The 17,337-nt window shown below is 35.6% G+C and overlaps 1 protein-coding gene across 6 annotated transcripts in view; it reads left to right on the top strand.

Annotated features, from left to right (window-relative positions):
* Positions 1 to 17,337, top strand: part of ARHGAP21 (Rho GTPase activating protein 21) — a 154,616-nt gene that overhangs the window by 103,612 nt on the left and 33,667 nt on the right. For 3 of the 6 annotated variants that reach the window (XM_072651735.1, XM_072651733.1, XM_072651734.1), the window contains exons 8-10: positions 3,431 to 3,460; positions 4,747 to 6,637; positions 13,003 to 13,161. In XM_072651735.1, coding sequence (XP_072507836.1) covers positions 3,431 to 3,460; positions 4,747 to 6,637; positions 13,003 to 13,161 — 2,080 coding nt within the window. The remainder of the gene's footprint in view (positions 1 to 3,430; positions 3,461 to 4,746; positions 6,638 to 13,002; positions 13,162 to 17,337) is intronic. The other 3 variants (XM_072651736.1, XM_072651737.1, XM_072651738.1) reach the window with 3 other exon arrangements.

The following is a 17,337-nucleotide window of genomic DNA, read 5'->3' as shown; positions in this document are numbered from 1 at the left end:
TGATGAACTTGAGCTGCAGATCTTGACTTGTTAGGCTGCAGAGACTAAAACTTAAATTTTCAGTTAAATTTATTGGTTGTGTTTAGAGAAGGGAGCTCTGGAAAATTATCAGGAGAGTATTTAAGCTCAGGGGGAAGCTTAGATGCAAGAAATATGGTTTCTGTAGAGTATAACTACTTTTTTTTTTTAAATCCCCTTTTATTTGTACTAAAGGACAGCTAACAATTTTATTAAGCTATGTTTGTATTTCTTTATTTTAAGCTTTATATTAAATTATAAATGTATTATTAATATATTATATTATTATAATATATTATAATATTGTATTACATATATTATATATAGTTATATACTAATATATTATATATAATTATAATATAATATTAATACTATAATTATTAAATTATAAATACATTATAAGTAAAATATATAAATATATTTTACTATTTAAGTTCATTACTCATTTGTGTCATTTTTAAATCTTTTAGGTAAATGTGTAAGACCTATGAATACTCTTTTTACTTTTATATATCTTAATAATTGTGAATTAAATTCTGAAATGTTTGAAATACATTTCCATGTTCTTTATGATAAATTAAATCTCGGTTACCTCAGAGACAGTTTCTATGTTAAATGTGTAGTGACTTTCATAGTTTAAATCATTATCATCATTGTCAACTTTTTGTGCTAATATATAGAACACATAAAATTTTATCAGTGTGTCTGAGCTTTCTGTTTTGATGAACATATTGACTAACATATTTAAACTCTTTTGCCATTGAATATTTTAATATACACTGGATTTACTTACAAAACAATGATGTATACATTATTTAAATTGAGAAACATAATTTGAACTTGTTTTCATTTGTTTGTAAGGCATATTTTCTTTCGATTTTTGGCTAGTCATTTGAAATGTAGTAGAATTACTTAAGAAGGCTATGGAAATTAAATGCAGGCTTATTTATTCTATCAGCACTTGTGAAGGACCTACTATGTTCACATTACCTAGAAATGCTTGGGGAATTAAAAGAATCAAATAGGTTCCTGGTCTAGCAGGGGATTTGATACATGTACCATATGAAATAGTGCATGGATAGTAAGGCTCTAAGGAAAGTATAAGGTACTATGAGAGATCAGATTAGGCAGAAATTGGTATAGAAAATTTTGTGAGCTGTCTTTCCTGGAAAAGGAGAGATTCGATGGAAGATTTAGGAAAGTTTCTTTCTTGTCTTGTAAATCGGCAGCAGTTGCTTGATGTTGCTTAGGAGTTTTAATTAAGATGCCTAATGTGTAAGAACTACGATCAATACAATGAGTATTTGTTCCAGATGACCATTTCAGAGAGATGATGGGTTTAGGGTGTGGAATGTGCCGTGTGTGCATGCGTGCGTGCATGCGTGCGTGCCTGTGTGTGTGTAAGAAATTTGTCCAGGCCCCCCCCTCCCCCCCCCCCGCCCTTTGGGCTGAAAGTAGGAGAAAGAGAAATGGCAGGGAATGGTACAGATGTGAAATGTTATATGAACTTTCAGATGAGGTCACTGTGTTAGTTTTACTTAACTCTTCTACTTTGTTTTAAGAGATGAGAGCTTTTTAAAGCAGAGGGATAACTAGGGTTTTTAACTTCATTTTTGCCATCAACTTTTCACGTAATAGTCAAGACTGCTGATTTTGCTTTAAACAGTTGTTTACAAAGAAATAAGGCTATTCTGTTTGTTGTTCAATTTTAGCAATTTACTATTAATCATTGACCATATTTAATATTATAGTTAATTAGTTAGATCCTTCACAATTCCATTTCCAGCCAAAGATTTTAGTTGACAACCTCTTATTCCTTATTACAGTGGTATTTTTTCCCCCTATGTTAAATCCTTACAAAAGTGATTTAAGTAAGATTTTGTTATTACATTTTCATTAGTTAAGGCTTTAGTTTTTAAAAGACAGGCCTTTAACATCATTGAATTTAAATATGGCAATGAAGGAAATTTGTGGGAGAGGAAGTAGAAATAGGGTAAAAAAAATGTTAAATTGAAAAAGTTAAAAAAAAAACAAACTACCTTACCTATTGGTTGAATATTTAAAGAGCTACTTACTTTGTTCTATTAAATGCTATCTAAAACATCACTTTTGTGATTGTAGATAAACAATTCATCCAAAACAAATTCAGACAAAATCAAGATAATTTAAGAATGCTTTGTTACCCCAATTAAATTATCTTTTGATACTATTCACTTAGTATCTAAATAGTAATTTACTTACCTCTGGTAGGATCTTAAAAATTCCATTTTGCTGGCCGTAGCTACAGATAGGGGGCAGTTTGGGTGGTCTTGCTGCTCTATGTCCGGGTAATAGGTTGAGGACCATGTCAGGGAGTAACATATAATGGCTTGTCCAGATGGTTTTCTCCAATAGGTTCATCTTGGGCCCTGATTAACCCATTTAATACTTGGTAAATATTTGGCATATGAATCTTGCATTTTGAGTGATTTTAATTAATGTCTCTGCTCAGAATATGTCAGCCTTAATATATTCTTATGTTTGAAAAAAAATTTGTGATTAAATAGCATGTAAATTAATTTTAAAGAACTTCTTATGGGATCTAGGCTGTAAGGCAAAATTACTTGCTTTCTTAGACCTTAAAATCTTAAATAATTTTATCTAATATTGTTGCATATCCAGTGTTTGTTTTTAAACACATGGCTTTCTTACTGCTTCTTGAATGAGCTATTATTGTGAGTTTTCACCTTATCAGGTCTGGTTTGAAAATAACCTTTTAAATATCTATTTTAGTTCTTTTATAGCCTCTCATAGAAGGAGGGCTATTCTGTTGAAATGTACTGCAGTGATAGCCCATGCTTCTGTTTCCTGAATGAAATAGATCTAATGAAATTAATCACAAGGAGAGTTATTTCTTCAGAATTTTTATCTCCCATATTTTAGAAATAGAGTGTAAGAGCAGCTGTGGTCAGCTGACAGCTCCTGCTTATGTTCCGATTCATTGGGAGGAGGGTTGCACTGTTTTAAATGCATAATCGGGCATTCGTTTCGTCATCTGGAAGCAGAGCTCAGTAGAAGCTCCAGGGAGATGAGAGACAGCAATGTTACCCTAGTGGAAGGGAAGCTTTGTAACACATTACCAGAACACTGTGCCGACAGAGGAAAAATGTGTACCAAGGAGTCCTGGCAGAGATGTGCTTTGCTTCCGCAGTGGTAGAGGAATCAAGCAAGAAGCCGATAGAAGCCTGAGATGTGTGCTTATAGGAGCACTGGAAGGCTTTATGCTTTACTGCCCCTTTGGCTCAGTTGGAACCTTCCAGAGAAATCCTTGTACATGTATTTTTAGCTTGCTGTTTGTAGCACCAATATGACAACATAATTCTGTCTTTGTATCAGTAAGCAGCTTTTACTATGTTTTCCTATTTTCTGCCAGCTACAGTTTACAAAGGATGTCACAGCACTGGTAAGAGATGCACAGTAGCCATTTCCTTTATTTGTAAGGCATGTTTTTTTTATAGATTTGTCATAATACAGTCTATTAAACCTGTAAGTTACTGAGCTAGATGTTTGTTCACAGAAATCCCTTCCTTTACTTAACCTTGCTAATGTGCAGTATGTGCTTGTGATGTTTATTTGGCAGGGGGCGGGATTGTTTTCTTTCATATCTTAAATTTAACTAGTGTTCAATGTAGTATTTATTGCATCTGGTTTTTGAGTGCCTCGCCCTCTTTTCAGGCGCGACTTCCCCCTCCTTGGGTACTGGGCTCTTAGGTTGATGACTACACTTCTGCTTTACAGCATGCCTAAGCGTAAAGCCAAGACTCATTGGTTCTGAATTAAGATTGTTATGATTAGAATAGGAAATAACGCTTCTGTTTATATCAAATCCTGAGTAAATGCTGAGCTTAGGCTTTTACTGCATTGACCATCTCTGTGTTGTGGGGTCTCTATTTCCATTTTAATTATCATAAAGTTTTTTAAAATATCTTTCTAAATAATGTCATTATTGAAAAAATAATTTAGAATGCATGGCTGTAATTAGTAGGTAAACCTTTGTAAGAGTGGGAGATAAATGAAATTTACAAAATGTAATATAACCAGTTTTCTTAGGCATTATTAGCTCAACATAAGGTAAGATGGGAAATAATTTCCTAACTTGAATTATTTTAAGCTGGGGGAGTATGTATGTTTTCACATGTATATGTACTTAATACTAAAAATGCTTATTTTTCCTTTTGTCAATGTAAAATTATTAGCATGTTGGTTAAACTTTTATATAATAGCATCATTTTGAATAACTAAATAATGACTAATACTAGATATCACTTCAGAAAGTTTATTCCCTGAAAATACTATGTTTATATAACTAGAATTTTTAATATTTCATTTTCTCTTATCTGGCAGGGGTAAAAGAATCCTCTGACTTACGGGATTTATTATGAAGCCAGTTAACTTGCCAAAATCCCAACAACACTAAGAAGATTAAATGGGGGAATTTTAGAAGCCATTTGTAGCAAATAAGGGAAAAGATTTTGATGTATTCACCAAAATGTTGAAAAGGGAATCATTAGTATCCACTTATATTATTTGCAAATTTTGAAGTTCACTTGGTTTCTGAATTGACTTTTTCTCTAAATTTGTGTCATTAAGTAATATTGTCTTGTGTCTGTGTTGAAGTAAACATCAAAAGTAGAAATTATTGGTATTTTTAAGAATTTTAGATAACATCCTATTTTCATTCATTCACAGGCATATTCTCAAGATGCCTATTTGAAAGGCAATGAAGCTTACAGTGGCAATGCCCACAATATTCCTGAGCCCCCGCCCATTTGTTATCCCTGGCTGTCACCCACTACTTCAGGAAAGGCACAGCCCATGGAAGTAACTCCTCCTGACTCTTTGCTGAACAAACAGCCAGTCAGTACTCCAGGACCGACCCAACCTAGCAGGACCTACATAATGGAAGTACAAGTGCCTCCATCACCACCAGATGTTGCAAAGTCCAGTACAGCAGTGTGTGTTTGCAATGAAACAGTAAAGACTGTCATTGTGCCTTCTGAGAAGGCTGTAGATTTGTCCTCTGGTAGAAATAACCTTACAGGTCCGTCACACAGAACTGAAGAAGTCAGGTATGGCATCATTGAACAGGCCTCTTTAAAACCAGTGTCAAGGACTCTATCACCATCATCTTCAGTTCCCACCACCCATTTAATTCATCAGACTCCAGGGTCAAGATCAGTAGATCCTTCTGGCATTTCTGTTAAATCTTTTAACTATGGTGGACATCCAGAAGGAATCTCAAGCAGTAGGCCTCAAGCAGTGGATGCTCCCTCTGTTTCCAGTAATCATTATTCTCCAAATTCTCATCAGCATATAGACTGGAAAAACTATAAAACCTACAAAGAATATATAGATAACAGACGATTACACATGGGGTGTAGGACAATTCAGGAAAGATTAGATAGTTTAAGAGCAGCTTCTCAGAGCACAACAGATTACAGCCAGGTGGCATCAAGCCGCGCTATGTGCCAGACCCGCCGGAGGAGCACTTCTCATGACAGAGCGCCGCAACCAGCTCAGATCCGCCAGCGCAGCGTGTCCCAGGAAAGACTGGAGGATCCCGTGCTAATGAAGTACTGGCCCAGAAGCTCATCTCAAGGGACACTCACATCCCCCTCCGTTAGCTTTAAGAGCCACAGAGCGCGTTCCTGGGATTACCTGGGGGGGCAAGGACAGGGCGACACATCAGAAAAGGGGAATTCAGAGAACCTTTTATCTGATATGAATGGTGATAGAAAACAGACTTATAAGTGGACTGGATTTACAGAACAGGATGATCGACGAGGGATCTGTGAAAGATCTAGGCAACAAGACTTTCATAAGTCTCTTAGAAACTCCAATTTCACTGTGGCTCCTAGCATTTTAAATTCAGATAGTAGACGAGTGAGTGGTAGAGGAGTGGGATCTGGGTCTCAGTTTCAGAAAGTTTCACCAGATTTAAAAACATTGCAGTCAAATAGGAATTTTCAAAATACTTATGGAACATCACTTCCTCGAGGCATTTCACAAGACAGGTCGCCTCTGGTAAAACTCAGAAGTAACTCTTTGAAATCTCCTAATACATATGTGGCAAAACCATCATTTAATCAGAACTCATTTGTTGCTATCAAAGACCAAAGACCAGTAAATCACTTACATTCAAGCAGTCTATTAAATCAACAATCAAGATTACGAGCTGAAAGTGCACCAGACCACATCGTGGATACTGGGAAGTCCCCCTCTTCACCTGTAGCTTCTGCAAAGCTTGGACTTCAGATGAGTGAAAGCTGTCTTCCCTCAGGTGATTTAGAACCATCTGTCAAACAAAATTCACAGGAAGGTGAAATTCAACTATCAGGCTCTCTAGATAAAAAAGAAACAGTGGTCCTGAGGGAAAAACCTCCATCTGGGCGCCAAACACCACAGCCTTTGAGGCACCAGTCATACATCTTAGCAGTAAACGATCAAGAGACTGCATCAGATACTACCTGCTGGTTGCCTAATGATGCACGCCGAGAGGTCCATATAAAGATAATTGAAGAAAGAAAAGCATCAAGTTCCAGTCCACCTGGTGATTCCCTGGCATCCATTCCATTTATAGGTGAGCTTCCTGGTTTAAATACACTTCATCAAAGTTAATGGGTCTTATAGTGTCTTCTAGCTAATATCCCAAATATTTTGGTATTCTGGAACGACATTTTCAGGGTAAGAAATGGGATCATGTAGATTTCTTCTTTATAATTCTGCCAACATATAGTGAGAACATATAATTCACTATCTCTGATACGCTAACTTAGAGCTTTCTGCATCCACTATACATATTCTCAAAATTTCCATATGTTGCTTCCAACTTTTTCAAACTTTTGTGCATTGTATTTTTGTCCTTTAAAATTGTATTAGTACCAGTTTCCTTTTTTACATGAGCTTAAGAATGCAGAGTTTTACATTGTAAAATAAACTTCTTTATCCTACGAAGGAAGGAAGGAAGGAATAAGCATTTGTTAAGTGTTTACTGTGTGCAAAGAGCTCTGTATCAAAGATTGGAGAAACAAATAGCATGGTAAGATAGTCCTTGCTTTCAAGGAGCTCACGTTCTAATGGGGGAGACAGTATGTGTGAGAGATTTCATCTGTAAGTCAGATGTAAAGGTACCGTACTCTCTAGGGTGCATTGGCAAAGCACATGGAAATAATGCATCATCTTTAATGTGTGTCTGCTTATAAAAATACTCTTTGTCTCTGGTATCAAACTCTAACAGTGTTAAGGACTTTGATGAAAAGAACTTTGCCTTTTGAGCTTCAGTAGTTGTGGCTATAATGTGTTTAAAGTTGATAGAAGTGACGCTACAAACTGAATTCTTTTCAGATGCTGACTCAGTCCTAATCTGTCATGGTGATACACTAAATTTCTTTTCAAAGCTCTTTCATATTTATTATGTTCATATTCGTTATATTGCTGTAACTTTTAAATGTATTAATTATTTGCTACAGACAGAACACTGTGATAGGCATTGGTAAAGATATAAAAATAAATAAGACATGATCTCTGCCCTCATGGAGCTCCTAATTCTTGAGGAGTGATGCTTCCTAAAAGACTGCACTAGGTATCCCACAAAGATGTTAGCCACATTCCATAAAGAGTTCTTCTTTACTTTGACAAATCTGAGAATAAATTTGAGAAATTTACTTAAGGAATAGGAAGTACATGAAAATCAATCAACATACTTATTGAACACACGGTGTGAAAGGTGCTCTGCTAGGCCATATAAGGGCTACAAAGCAGATACAACTCCAACACTCAGGGAACCTGCAGTTGAATTGGGAAAACACAGTTTAACTTAGAAAAGTTAAATGACAAACATGAGATAGATAACAATACAAAATAATACAAAAGCTATTATCTTGTATTCTAGCATTATGAAGTGCCTACTGTGTGCCAGGAAATGTGCTAGGTATTAGGGTTAAAAATACAGAAGTGAGACAGCTGCTCACAGGGAGCTTATTTTATTTTCTAGGGGAGTGAAGGATAGACAGCTTTTTCACAAAAAATATTGGAGAGACACAAATAAAAGATGATTTTCAGGGAGAATGCAGTACCAACAACTGGAGAGATTGGGAAAGGTTTTTTGAAGGTGATACTTGAGTAGAGCTGTGGCTTCCATATTGCTATTGGGATAGCTAGGTGGCACAGTGGATAGAGTGCCAGGCTTGGCATCAAGAAGACTCATCTTCTTGAATTCAGATCTGGCCTCAGACACTCACTGTCTGTGTGACCCTGGGCAAATCACTTTACCCTGTTTGCCTCAGTTTCCTCATCTGTAGAATGAACTGGGGGAGGATTTGGCAAAGATACTGGAGGAAAAGGAGGGGAACATAATAAACATGGAGGAGAATCTGTGCAAGCATACCAAAGTGAGAGATGGGATGTTGGGTACAGCAGCACAGAGTACTTGAGAAAGAGTACTGGAAAATTAGACTGGAGCCAGATGGTGAAGGACTTTAGATGCCAGCGAGGGTTTCCATTTCATCCTAAAGCTCCATTCTATGAGCCACCAAAGTTTCTTGGTTGGAAAAGTGGTGTGGTCACATCAATGTTGTAGGCATATCATGACTCCAGCTTTGTGGAAGATGGAGGAGAGAGACTATGAGTGCAAAGAGATATTTGGCCATGGAACCATTTTAGGTCTTGAAATGTATTAATGGATATATACTCTTGAAACAAAAGTAAGATTGGAGAAAATTTGGACCCTCAATTAGAAATATTAAGTCTTCTCTTCATATGGAAAAAATAACATTTGATATGTATACCTTAACATGTTAATAGTTTAGAGGAGACATAATTCTAGAATTAATTTTTTTCTCATAGAATTCATATGCAAAATACAGAGATTGGTAAACACAGTTTGGGAAATGCACATCTAGTTCAATTTTCTTGTTTTTACAGATGAAGCCATTTTTTTTTGCTGTTTTTAAACTATAGGTATAACCTTCAGTTAATGTCCTTTTGGAGATCAGTGAATGCTCATTAAATAAAGACTGGCTTAGTGATAGTCCTGTCACAAAAAAAAGGAACAGTTATCCTTTGCGTTTTCTTTCCCCAAAACCAAGAACCATCAGGAGGTGTCAAACAACCATTATTGTTAGGAAAGAGCAAGTGGGCTCTTAGGGATGCTATAAAATCAAGGTTGTTGAGGCTACAAAACATTCTGTCTTGTATAAGTTGGCATCATTATATTCCACTGCTTTTGAATGTGCCATCTTGTAGTCTATCATTGTGCATGAGTAGGGTGACATTAGTTATGTAGAGCCTGTTGTAGAATGAACTGTACCTAGCTACTCTGCAGAATTATAATATCATAGAAATGGAAAGTGAGATAGAATTCATACTAGATTTATTTGTTTTGGATTTATCCTAGTTTCTTAATAACGTTGACCATACAAATAATTGAATGCTCTTTTTAAAAATGCACTCTGACAAAAGTAATACTGAGGTTAGTCCAGCTTTGTATGTTTTCTTGAATTTTTTTTAGATGACACTGAAGAGAGTTAATGAATTTGAAAGATTCTGAAGCCTTTTGCTTAAAAGGTCCTCACTCCTTTCTCCATATCCTCAGTCCTTAGCACAGTGCTTGGCACATAGTTGACATTTATAAATATTTTTAGACTGACTGAGTGAAAACAGTCTCTGCTAGACCATTTATCAATTTGAAGTTGTTCCTTAGAGGATAAAGATATGGCTTAGAATGAAGTTATAGCTTAGAGGATAAAAACCTAAATTTTTATCAGTTTTTATTGCTCACATCAGTAGTGTGCTTTTTTCATTTGAATTCATATCCTTATCATGTGAAATGCATTATAAACTTCATTTTAAATAATCCTTGGTTCATATAATTGCAGAGTTTAAAAGTACATAAGAATTATGAAGGATAATAAATCTAATGTAGCATTAGTAAATATGTTCATAATTCATAAAAATGCTTCAGTTTTTCATAAGAATAAGTGAAATTGTTGGCTGAGGTCTTTTGATCCTTTTATTTTTGGACTTTAAATATTTCTCTAACCATAGAGATGATGTCAGTTTTGAATTGGGACAAAAAATAATTGTGATATATTGAGGTACATTTAGGCCAAACAATTCAGGGTTTCCATCTCATCCTGCCATATCGTTCTGTGTTATTTATTCTAAGGTTTTTATTATTTAGTTTTTTCTTTTTCAAAATCAGCCTTTACATATGCCAAAACAGAATGAGAAATTAAAATACACCATGACTTTGTCCTAAATACCCACTTAATGACCTCTGCCAAATTAACTGTAACAGAATCATTCACATCACAAAATGCATTTAATTAGCAAAACAATTTGACACAGAGTGATTATATTATTTCAGAAAATATTTTTCTGCAATGCATTTTATACATTTAAAGAGTTAATTGTATTCATGGCTGATCGTGAATAATCGAAAAACTGTTAATAGGTTTCTTTCCTATGTTATTGTTTGTTTTTTTCTTTGTGAGCTGTGAATTAATCTTTCATGAAAATGCACTTTGTAAAATCTTCTAAATTAAATGGAAATATTCAGTGTTTCCAAAGTATCTTTCTCAACTTGTTTAAAAGTGAGTAAATGAGAGGGGAGAAAAAGATGATTGAGTTTGCCTATTTTGATAATTAGTGTCAAGTTTTACAATTTACCTAGGAAGCCTGGCCTTTTCTGTTACTAACCTACCGTTAAATTGAATCAAGTTTGGATTATTTTAATACAGACAGCCTTATTGTTTTTTATCCATGATCACAATTTCATTACAGGTTGGTTTATGTCTGTCAGACAGAAAGGTCTGTAACCTTTCCTTTCTTAGACCTTTTAAATTATATTTTTAGGGGAGAAACCCAGTTCATGGGAAAATTTTAGCATACAGGTAGACTAAATGGAAGTTAGGAATGGAAAATCTACTGTAAAAATACCATGTGATAGTTTCCAAAGCCAAGTCAGTGATTTTAGGTAGTATCTGTTATATACTGCTCTTACCTAGTCAAAGTCAAGAGAGTTGAGTGTTTCTCCCTTGAATAAATCTTAACATAGTTTAACCCCTAAATTACTTATACATGGTTCATTTTCCAAATTTGCGATTATAAGCATACTAATTTGTGCTCATCTCTCCAAGCTTTGGGCACCTACATACTAACGTCAAAAGGCACTAACTCCAGTCATCTTGCAGCAATTTTTGTTTTGTACTCACTTCATTTGTAAATTCTGTAAATACATAGAGTGATTTTCATATGCCCTGTTTGCCATATTATTGAACCAGCTTATCGTTTAGAACCAGCTTACCATTAGATGTGCAGGTATGGGAAACAAGTCATTAGAAGACAATTGCTCTCAATTACGATGATTGTCTTTGTATATTTTTGAAGGGCAGTTTACATAACACACATTTTCATTTTCACTTTTTGAAAGAAAAAACAATTATATTTTGTAAAGAAAAATCATTCTGATTCACTAAAATACCTTTCACTTAAATCCTGACTACTTGACGTGTAAAATAGAAATATCTTGTTTTATGCAATAGAAATTTCTGAAAAGTTCATATTTATCAAATGACTTGAAAAATGATAAAAAAGTAGTTGTCCAGAGAAATGATATTACAGTAATAAAGTATAACCTTCTGAAAAAAATCTCTTTATGAAGTGAATAATCATGCCCTAATTTCTCTTCTTAGTTTTAAATACATATTTTCATGTCTAAAATCTGATAAAAAGGCAATTCCACCTTTAACTAGAAATGATTTTTTTTTTTACAAAAGTCAGCATGTCCTAGTAATAATATATATTAAATATTATAATAACTAGTAATAACTCCTGGGCTTATTTTTAAGTAGGTTCAACTCTTGACTTTGTTATTTATTAATATTATTGTGTGACCCTAAGCCTCGGTTTTATTCATCTATAAAATGGAGATAGAATGTCTTACCTATTTCATGAGTTGTAGGGACCCAGTGAGATGTATGTATGTTGAAGTTCTTTGTAAGTTCCAAAATGCAGCATCAGTGTAATAAGCCTAATTATTTTTGGTGTCTCCATCCATTAGAATGTAAGCATTTTGAGGGCAAGAACTATTTTTGCCTTCCTATATATCTCCCAAGTATGTAACTTACCACAGGACTTAGCAGTATTAAGAGCTTAATAAAGTGTAAGTTTTCTCCATTTTTTTCTTTTGAAGTTATACCCCTAAAAATGATCTTAAGTTGTAAATGTGTCTCTGCGTTCTTAGCCCCATATCATTCAGTTGCTCTAGTCTTAAAAAATAAGTTACAGGATTTGTTTCAAGTTTGTGAATAGCATATTATGTGCCATTAATTCTTCTGAGGGTAGTTTCTCTTCCCTCTAATATATGACCTTCATATTTTCTATTAAATGTTGTTAGAGATGATTCATTAAGCTTTGTTATAAAATCAATTAATTTATGCAAAAAAATTCAAGTTTTACCTAAAACATTCAATTCAAGCTGTCTTTATGTGTAAGAGATACTAATCTTAAAATGATGCCAAATAGTGTTAAGAATAACCATATAAAAGGGTTTCTGTAGACCTTTAAAGCCCTATAACAAGTCCCCTATAAAACTTCAAAGTCTTCCTCTCATATTAGTGCTGCTGAGTCAGTATATGCATCTATCAGTCTAGCAAATATAGATTAGTTTTCCCAGACACGTCAGTGAAGGCATTTTTAGCTAAGTGGTAGAATTCCTGGTGTTAAAAATTTTTAATGTATGTTGACTCTCAAGTTAAGCCCATTATTTGTTGTAGAAATCTTTTCAGTTGACATTTGCTGATCTAATCCAGTTATGAGATAAACAGACATTTATCCAAGTGGGTTTTCAGTTTGTCCAATGGCCAGTCTAAAAGTAATGTTTCCACTTTCCGATTTAAAAATTAGAGTCTTTTCTCTGCTAATTTGTTGCATATTACCTTGTAGATGAGCTGAGTAGCCCTAGCCTTGACCATGATATTGTACATGGTCCTGCTCGTGCTCTTATTTCTACACCTGCCTCTCAAGTGCCCACTGTAGCAACAGTTCCTCCCAGACTCACAGCTCCACTCCCTTTAGTTCGACGTCAACTACCATGTGATCATGGTAAGTATAAATAAATTAAAAGTAGATATTAAAAAATTATCCCCTCCCAGCCCTATTTTTGTTACCATGTGAAAAGGATCAAATCTTTGATTACTGAAATAATTAAATCACATCCAAATGTTGAATTAAAATGTATCTTTCGAAATGAAAATGAAAAATCAAATCATTTTGATGAGTATTATTCTGATTATAAATGCTTAATATCATTTTGAGAGAGAGTAGGAATGGGTTTTGACAGTTTATAAACAGATTAAGGCACAAGCAGTGTCATTACTTAATTTTCATGGAGAGTTAGTAGGAGTCATTACTTCAAGGCTAGTAGTCTACCAGTGGAAAATGTATATTGACCCTCTCTGAAGACCTGCCGTTCTAAAGTCCAATATTAGGAGGCTAGGCCAACTTTTCATTGTTCACTTTTCACATGTTCTTAATGATGTTAACTGATTATGTAATTTTAAAAAAACTTATGTAAATTTAAAACTCCCTTAATATATTGTTTCATTTATACTGAGTCTGAGCTTTCTGAAGGCAGAGACTATTGATACTTTCAATTTCACATGGCATTCATCCTATAGGGCCAATGTGTATTTGCTGATTGAATGAATACATGATGTCTGGTCACCCTTGATGGTGTTTAGAGGTTTTGATTTTTACTCACCTAGCAAAAAGCCAAGTAGGTTAACAGTGTTTCCTTTGCCCATATTTTAGATCAAGGTATTTACAGCATATCTGAATTGTGTGACTTTGTTTGGAACATTTGACCCAGTTACCATAGGATCCTAGAATTATAACCAGAGGGACTTGAGAGATTGAGTCCAAACCCCTCATTTTACAGATGCCCAGAAGTGACCTGGCCAGGGTCACACAGCTTTAAGTGTCTGAGGTGGAATTCCAACCCCAGTGCTCAAAGTTTTGTGATTTTTTAAATTAATATTTCACTTGTATGATGCCATGCTTATTATGCTTCCCTCTCATACTCTTCCTCTCCAGAGGGCAGGGAAGGGACCCCAAAAAATTGTTCAAACTCATTAGTAAATAAATAAATTTAGTGTTCCTGAAGAGTCAGACACTGAAGAACAGAAACTTTGGGTACCTTGTGCATAATAACTTTATAACCACCAGTTCTAGCTTCTAGGAAGTCACTCTTTTCCCTTATCTATGTTTAGTGTGTTTTTGAGATTGGTGAGAAAGCAAATACGTGGTGTTAACTTGTCATGGTATAGTATGCAAAAATATGAGTTGGGGGGTAGTAGAGGAAAAGGCACACAAGTTGTGGAAGAGGAAATAAATAACAAAAATGACTCAAGGAACAGATTCTTCTACTAGATTATTCTGTTGCCAAAAATCCTGATTTACTGAATTGCATGAATTCATTCTTGATTAAAATTATAAATTCAAGTTCCCCTAAGATAATATACATTGATTACGTGCTTTTCTTCTGCCGTAATCAACCTTGAAAAGAATTTCTTCTGACTGTGCTCCTCCCATTCACAGTTACCTTTCTATAAATAACTTTGTTCCACTCAATTCCATTGGGCATAGGATTGAATTGAATCATAGAAGTTCAAAGCTGAAAATGCTCTTATAAATTGTCCATTTCAACAGCCTCGTACATGTTTGTGGAAACAATTTGAGTGGCTTATCCAAGGTATTAATAGCTGGTAACATAGTTGTCTTGAAAAACCCAGTGGGTTTGGACCTTGTCTTTTTTGTGATGTAACATTCTACTAGCATCACATTTTCTCTTTTAAAAGCATAAAAGATTCAGTTATTTGCTAGAATATTAGTCTGGTTCTTAGGTGAAATGAATAACCATACTTCCAGGTTCTCAACTTTGTGAATTTCAAATTTCATGTATCTGTTTTGTCTAAAAAGGTTATATCTGTATCTAAATTTATAGTATCACTATTGATTTGATTTGGCAATTATGACACACACCCAGATACACACACCACACACACACACACACACACACACACTCCAAAAGATTCTTGGGAGAGGTAAATGGAGGGCCATGAGAAAATGAAGAATGTGGACATGGTGAGAGAACAGGCAAAGTCACTGGAACCCCAAATTGTAGGATATTTACAGGATGTTCTCTAGGTTTGTGGAATGGATTGTGTTGTGGTTTGTTGGTTTTTTTTTTTTTTTGTCATTTGACATTGTTTGTGCAAAAACTTTTCAATTTAATATAATCAAAGTTACCCATTTTGAATTTCATAATGTTCTCTGTATCATGTTTGGTCATAAGAGAATATGATCTTAAGATAGCCCTGCCCTCCATTCTTTCACTACTAACATTATTAGCAAAATGCCTTCATATATTTAGATGCTACAAAGGCTGTTTTTGTACTTCCTTTTCCATTTGTCCAGTTTTCCCTTTTAAGGAGCTGTTCTCTTTGGTGAATTCTTTTTTCATACTTTTAAAATCATTGGCTAGTTTTTCTTCTGTTTCTCTAATTGTCTTTTAAAATCCTTCTTCAGCTCTTCCAAGAGTGCTCTTTGTGCCTGCAACCAGTTAGTTCATAGTCCCTTCTGAAGTTTCAGATGGGAGTATAGTCTCAGTGCTGACCTCTTTGGTATTTGTGTTTTGGTTCTTGTTCCCATAGATTCTATGGTCTTTTCTTTCCTGCTTTTCTTCTTACTCATGATGATGATAATCATCCTATTCTTGGCTTTTACAGTAGATTTTTGCTTTTAGGGCACGAGAGGCTGTGTCCCACAGTTCTCATACCTTGAACTTGAGGCTTTGTGTATTGTGGCCTCTGCTTATTTCACCTAGAAGCTAAAGTGCTGCAGTTTACCTGGTGCTGAGCTGGCTAGTGTGAGAAAGCAGGGGCCAGGTGAATTCTTTTTGTGTTTTCCCATATTTACACTGGAGCTAGCTTGTTAAGTATGGGGGAGGGGTGGTCTGGCCACAGGAGGTGTCCTCTGCTGAGCTAGAGCATAGGGAAGCTCAGTGGTTGGTGATCCTGGCTGCCCTAGTGTCTTCCCAATTCCCCTGGGATGCTGAGGCATGCCTGGGGTCCTGGTATTGGTAGTTGTGGGGCTCCAGATCTCTTCGCGGTTTGCTGAGATGGGGCTGTCTGGGACAGCTTCAGTCCTGCACTGGTCCTCTTCCACTACAGCAAGAGGGACCCTCCTTAGCGATTTTCCTAGACTCACATACTAAGAGACTGTTTGCTCCTTTTGCTGATCCCACCGCTCCAGGTTTTTTCTGGGGAAATAATTTATGGTTCTTTCAAGGTCATCAAGGGGAGGGGGAGAGAGCATTTACTGATCACTTCACCATTTTGGCTCCCAGAAGTTCAAGCATGTGACTTACAGACGTTTAATCTGTGGACTGATAGTCTCAGGAATAGCCACTGCAGATACTTGGGGCTCTGCGACTGTCACTCACTCAGTTCCTCTGGACTCCCCCCAGGGCTGATATGCTCAAGATTCCACAGTGCAACTGCTGCCTCAGACCCCCCCAGGGCTTCCTATTTGAGCCTGCCGTGTGGGGGATGCGGTGGTACAGCCTATACGCTGTGCTTTCCTCCAGCCTCATGGAACAGATCCTTCTCATCGACCTTCTAATCTCTCCTGGACTGTAAATCTACCACAATCTGTCTCTTATTGGATTCTACCCCTCCAAAATCTAGTTAGATTGTATTTTTAGAGGTATCTGAAGGAGTTTGTCTAAGGTGAGTAGTTGTTCTCACTCCACCATTTTGGCTCCACCCCATGTGTGTGTGCCATAAAGACTGTTTTTAAAAGAGCAACATAATACTATGATTTTGAAAATCTCTGTGTACCATAGTAAATTTTTTTTAACAGGAGGGAGCAGTGAGTCCTGAACAAAATAAATTAAATGCAAGTACCACATAAATAATGTTCATCTGTGGTTGTCTAAGTCAGTATATTCCCCATAGGTTTTCCATTTGAGTTTGATACAACTGCTGTAGAACATTCATATCATCCCAGCTCGCCTTCTAAATACCTAGTTGGTATTCATTTGTTGTCTCAGCAAACACTTTTTAGGTACTCAGAATCGTCAGAATTGTCATCAACTATCTTAATTTTAAGACATTTTCTAGCAATGTGACTCTGGGCAAGTCACTTGATCTCTGTTTGCCTCAGTTTCCTCATGTACAAAATGAAAATAATAGCACCTACCTTTTAGGTTGTTGTGAC

Source organism: Notamacropus eugenii, chromosome 3 (genome assembly GCF_028372415.1).
Source record: "Notamacropus eugenii isolate mMacEug1 chromosome 3, mMacEug1.pri_v2, whole genome shotgun sequence".
Taxonomy (NCBI): domain Eukaryota; kingdom Metazoa; phylum Chordata; class Mammalia; order Diprotodontia; family Macropodidae; genus Notamacropus; species Notamacropus eugenii.
The sequence above is the reverse complement of the archived record's forward strand: the minus strand, read 5'-3'. Positions and strand labels throughout refer to the sequence as shown.